This window comes from Larus michahellis, chromosome 2 (genome assembly GCF_964199755.1).
Source record: "Larus michahellis chromosome 2, bLarMic1.1, whole genome shotgun sequence".
Lineage (NCBI taxonomy): Eukaryota > Metazoa > Chordata > Aves > Charadriiformes > Laridae > Larus > Larus michahellis.
Window position 1 is genome coordinate 6,188,415 of NC_133897.1, and position 6,000 is coordinate 6,194,414.

General features: G+C 46.4%; 1 protein-coding gene across 2 annotated transcripts in view; it reads right to left on the minus strand.

Annotated features, from left to right (window-relative positions):
* The window catches only part of LOC141738587 (mitogen-activated protein kinase kinase kinase 3-like), an 85,597-nt gene that overhangs the window by 40,078 nt on the left and 39,519 nt on the right, over positions 1 to 6,000 (minus strand). For both annotated transcript variants that reach the window (XM_074574012.1, XM_074574011.1), the window contains exon 3: positions 5,326 to 5,435. In XM_074574012.1, the coding sequence (XP_074430113.1) occupies positions 5,326 to 5,435 (110 nt within the window). The remainder of the gene's footprint in view (positions 1 to 5,325; positions 5,436 to 6,000) is intronic.

A 6,000-nucleotide genomic window follows, 5' to 3' on the forward strand; every position in this document is an offset into this window, starting at 1 on the left:
CAATGCCGCCAGCTGCAGGCAGGGAGCCGGTAGAGGACACAGCCCTGTACCTCCATGTCTGCCTGTGGCACCGAGAGCCAAAGCACCTAAAACTGCCACCCGGCAAAATCTGGGACCAGCACCAAGTTCAAAAGCTCCCCTCACCATGTCCTCTCCTCCTCCCAAACTCAGCTGCCACCAGAAGCAGCGTTCTGCTCGGAGCCCGCCTCTGCGGCTTGCTTTTAAAGCTGCTCTTGTCAAACCTAACCAGAGGACAGCTTTGCCCATGCTGAGATACCACAGGGACAAGAGCCTTTGGATCACTTCTTCCACCCAAATCCATGGTTGCCTCACAAACCAGCTGGGACACAGCCTCTGACTCCAGCATTAACCATTATGAGGTCAAGAAAAGCAGGAAAAAAAAATCATGACAAGGGGCCTTGTCTTCCCTTCAGCGCTGCACCAAGGGGGGATCATTTCAGCTTCACTCTTACCCACCCACGAGACCTCGGGCACTTACTTTGCCTCAGTCTCCCCCCTGGGTAAAACAGGGGCAAGGAAGGAGACCCACTTCTCCATGCTGGAGGGTAAACCAAGGGATTATTTTCACTTCTCTCCTTTTCTACTTGTTGGATTAGGAAGCAACGAGAAAACCCCACTGAGCGGTGCAGCGTTCAAGCATTAGGGCTCTAGTTACTCCTTTGTACAAAGCCACAAAGCAGTGGGATTTCTCCTCAACTTCTGGCTTCGGCCAAGAGAAATCAGCGCCACAGGGCCAGGCTGAGGGGACTTTGCACCTCCCCGACTAATGCACATTGTTTGCATTAGTCCTGCGCTCGCCCCTGCTTTTAGCAACGGGATGTTCGTTACAAGCCAGACAGCTGGACCGCGTCCCCAAACCGCAATAGGAGATGACTAATCCGCGTCATTAGGAATTATCTGCACAGAACCCCCACGCGCTTCGGGTTATTCAGCAATCAGACAGAAAGGGGTTTGTCTGGGATTGCCCCCTTCTCCTCTCAAGGGGGTGGAAGATACAAGATATCCTGGTCCCCCTGGATCCTTGCAGCTCTTTTCCTCTGAAAAAACAAGCCCACCACGTGAGCAGCTCAGAGGCCAGTGGAAAGATGATGCCTAGAGGGTTCACTGCTCCCTGTTATAGATATTTTTGGTTTACACAGCAGCAGAAATCACAGGCTTCAAAATGTTTATCCAAAGCCACCTACCTGGCAGGGAATGGCTTTTTTCCAGCTGGATTTCTCCTTGGTCCAAGTCAGCTCCACACACAGACAAGGGAAAGCCTCTTCCCCAAAACCCTGGGACTCCACTGCCTTTGCCATCTCCAGCCAAGGCTTCCCCAGCCAGTGCCACTTCCCTCTGGGTCCCTTGCTCCTGCCCCCCTGGTGGGGCAACCTCAAAAGATCTCCTCATAGAGACTCCCGTCTTCCAGGTGATATTTATGGACCCCCATCATAGTCCCCAACGGTAAAACAGAGGAGATAAAGCCAAACTCCTTTTAGGCTAATTGAAGACCTACAAACAGAGAGCCCTAGAACATAATCTGTATTTTATTCTAGTTATGAGCAAGCCTTGTCCCGCATCCAACTTGCCAAAAGAGAATCCGGAGGTAATTCACTAAAAGAATAACTTTTGGGTCAGTCTGACATTTGCTGTGCATGGGAAAACATTCTCACAAATATTGGACTTTATTGCCACGGGAGAACTCGCAATCAAAATTAATGTGACAGAGGAGTTGCTAGCTGTCATCGGCTGCGATAAGAGGCCCATGCCAATGCCTTGTCATTAGACCGAAACACAGCAACCGACAACCAACTTCATGTTGTGAGTTGCCAAGCGCTATTTATATAAATAAATGGATGTGCACATAAATAGACAGACACAAAATAAATGTTAATGTAATTGCTCCTTTCTCCTCCACAGTTTTGTTTGGGATTTCTAATTCTTTGTGGTTTCCCTTCTTATCCCACTCATCCTTTTCCTTAGTGATCGCAATGCAGATCTTTATTCTGCTGTTTCCTCCTTCCCCTCTTCAGAGCCACTGCTATAAACAAACTCCTTTGTCTGTCCAGTCCAGGAGAAGGCCTGAAAGGGCTCCTTCCATCCATGGCAGAGGATGCATGAGGAATAATGGAGTGATAAAGGGAATAATGGAGGAATAATAGTGCAGAGGATGCACTAGGAATAACGTCAGGATGATCCCTCTGTTCCCAAAGAATGGCTCCCTTTTCAAGATGGTGACTCACATGCAGAAGGAAAAGGGTGTCCCATCTCCGTCCCTCTGCCCTGTTTTTTTCACAAGGCAGAAAGGCAGCAGAACTCAGCGGCTGACACCTGACCAGGACTCGGGAGATTCAAGCTCAGCCATCATATCTGCTGCGAGCTGCCTGGGCCATCTCAGGGAGGAAACTCACCCACACCATGCATCAAGTACAGCTGTTCCCATTTCCAGCTTGTTCTGCCATGAGGCATTGGACATCCAGAGACTCAGCCTCAGTCCTAAACTCACTTGCAAGGAAAGTAAACCAAAAAAAAAAGATTCCCCCCACACACACACAATTTGCCAAAGGATGTTCATTTCATAAGATGATCCGAAGCAAAACTGACGCTATTTTGGGGAAGAAATATTGTGTAGCACACACCACCACAGACTGCTTTCTTGTGTGGCCCAGGCCTACCAGGAATACTATCTGGCAGGCTCCAAATTTCAACTTTTGTCAAGAGAGCACTAAGGAACCCCTCCAGGAGACGGGGATGAGATAGCACTTTGGTTGTGTTTCTTTGTGAACCAAAAAAAACTGCTGCAAGCCACAAAGGGACAGGCTAGTTAGTCAACACATTCTTGTTTAAGTGTTTTTCAGTGGAAATTTGGAACACTGACTAAAGGATTCCCATGCCTCAGAAAAGCATTTTTCCACAGAAAAAAACCAGATTTTAATATTTTATTTTTTAATCTAACAACTGAACATCCAGAACCAAGTATTTCAATGGGGGCACGTTGCTGCAGGCCGTCATAAGAGACACCGACAATCAGATTCCCAAGAGGAAAATTTAGCATCCAAATGCCCCATGCCTCAGTCTCCCTCTCCAAGAAGGGAGACTGTGCAGTGCATTCTTCAGCCCAACCAGCCAACTTGATCACAAGAAAAAATAAAAAAGAAAAGAAAAAGGGGGGGAGAACACCGAGTACCAAAGGAACAACAAATCACAGGCATGACAACAGCATTTCCAAAGCAATCTTCCCCACCCCGCAATCAATTTGCGTGCTAAAAAACAAGGGGGAAAAAAAAAACTAAAAGTGACCCAAACAAGTCAATTAAAAGTTTCTGAGCTGCAAACGTGAACCAAGTCCCCACTAATTCCACCTACTTTGGCCACTCCCCACCTCACAGACTAGACTCCCGTCGTCCCGCGAGCCAGACTTGTTCCAGCTAGTCCAATTTAGTGAAGCAACAATTCGACATACTCCAACGCCCTTCATCTCGTGGGGCCTGCTGGTCTGAATCCTCAGCCCCGGATGTACAAGGAAAGCGGGATGCTGACTATGGGCACCTCTTCCACCAGCGAGCTCTGAGTAACAATGAGCACACAGCTACGGCTGGTCCGCTTATGGATAAATAGAAAAATCATAAAGGAGGCAATGTTTTTCCAGGCATCAGTGTTGTAATTGGGAAGAAGAGTTTGACTCCTACTATAATGATATTAAACGCAAGCAGCAGCCAACAATGCTAAAGCTAACAGTAGAGCACAACATAACTCTAATGGTGATTTTATAAGTGAAGCTGCAGAGTGGATGGGCTGTGGATACAAATTTGATTGCAAGACTTCAGTTTTATGAAACTTTTGTATGTAAGAATTCTGCCCATGAAAACTATTTTTCTTGTTTTCAACTAACTAGCTGGTTAACTGCGCATCTGCAGCTCTTACAGCAAAAGTTTGCTAAAATGACAGCAGGGATTTTCCCCCATTGCGAGAAAAAGACATGTGTTATTTAAGGGACATCTAAAAAGCTTTGCTATCCTGAAAGCAACCCGAGCTGCCTTGGTATGGTCCCCACCCATCAACTTGCAGAAAATGCTGCCCTCGGAGCCATCCAAAACTGCGCTGGATTGTCTGTCTTGCCTGCAGCTGCAGAGAGCCAGCTCTGAATTTCTCCGGTCAGTTTTGTAAACATCTTGGACTTATTTCAGCATGAGCTGAACACAAATCCAGTGATTCAACTGGGACAGCTGCTACCGCCAGGACACACTTTAAAACAGACATGCTACGTGCGCACGTGTTGTCATCTGCGTGTGTCTAGGAAGTCTAGAGGGATTCGGGAAAGGATTTTCCCCCCCCCAGCCCTGCATCCAGAGTTCTTCATTAGTAGCACTACTGCCATTAAAATATGCATGACGACAGTAAATGACAATTTGTTTTCTTCCTCGCTAGACATTCAGCAAGTTGATTGCAAGCTTATTCTAGGCCATAGCACTAGAAGTGGAATTCCAAGTGGATTTGCTTGCGTGCTTCTCCAGCAGCTTCATGATCCTCTCCTTATTTTTCCCCTTCTTTCTTTTTTCCTTGCTGTTTTGACAAGTGAATTCTTTCTTCACAACTTTTGTGCTCGCATAATATTTGTTCCATATGCAAAGAGGCTATTAAATCCACTGTAGCTATTATATCAATGTCAGCGAATAATTTCTGACATCGCTCAAGGGCCAATGTTTTTGCTCACCGAATCAACTCGGAACACACAACAGGGCCAAAGTGTTTGGTTTTAGGAGCATAAACACCAGTAATTAATATTTAAACACTTTATATAAGAATGACATTATTCCTCCCAGAAGAGCCTGGGTGTCTACAGCTCAAAGTTGGCAGTCTGTCTTTCAAATATCTGAAGTAAAACATGCAGATGATAAATACTGTATTTCGTCAACGCTGTCAATAGAAAACATTTGACTAATCCAAAACTTAAAGCTGCATAGCCTGTAACAAATTCTACTACTTTCAGCGCTAAGCGAGAGAAAGAAGTGCCTTAGGGTGGGATTTGAGATCTAAAACCAGTTTCAGGCTCTATTGCTGCATTTGTAAGAGATTTGGGGTATCACTCTTTTCCTTTGCTCTTCCGTTGCTCCTCTGTGATACAGGAATGCCTGTAGCTTCTCTTCAGAAAGAGGTCCTAAAGCTTGTGCCTCAGTAAAATTATGTTATTTCTGATGTGCTGAGCTCCTGCAGCACTTGTTAACTTCAGTTCCAACATTTAAACCCTGTTCTCCCAGCATGGTGAGCATCACGTCCACCTCTTTGGTTAACTGGAGTTTGGGGCGGACTCGAGCAATGCCTTACCTGTTTGCTGGAGTGGACGCTGTTTTTATTCCTGTTGTTGTCCAGCAGCCCCCCACATTTGCCCAACGCTGCCAAATCCTTCATAATAGAGTTCAGAGCTTCTTCTTCATCTGCAAAAGAAGGAGACACAACTGAAGTGTGGAAGGCAACCTCGCCCCTGGAAGCGCAGTGTAAAAATACAGCAATGCAAATTTTCAACCCAAATGGGTCAAAAGACAGGATGTCCAGCATTCAAAGACCACACCACAGTCCCTCCCAGCCCACTGTGTCTTGGAAATACAGGTTTCTTCATGTGAGAGAGATCCTCAGAAAAGCCAGTGGCTGAGTATGGGTGGCCACTGCTCCTCCAGTTCATAGCTCATGTCTACTGCCCATGGAGCCCTCTGGAGAGGGACCCATAGGCCAGTCGTATTTTCCAGGGGGCTGGATCCAGTTTGTGAGGCCTAAGATGATGCTCTACAGGGCAGAAACCTTTCAGGACCCTCACAGCTCACACAGCAGGTGATGGAATACACCACAGTTCATCTCCACCTTTCCTTCCTCTTCATTAAAGATGCTCAAGAACCACAACTGATTTTCAAAACTAGAGCCAGTGAAACACCAAGGGAGAGGGCAAGAAAGCCATTAGAAGAGGCAACAGATTCAGCCTATCCTGGAAATAAAAGAGAGAGATAC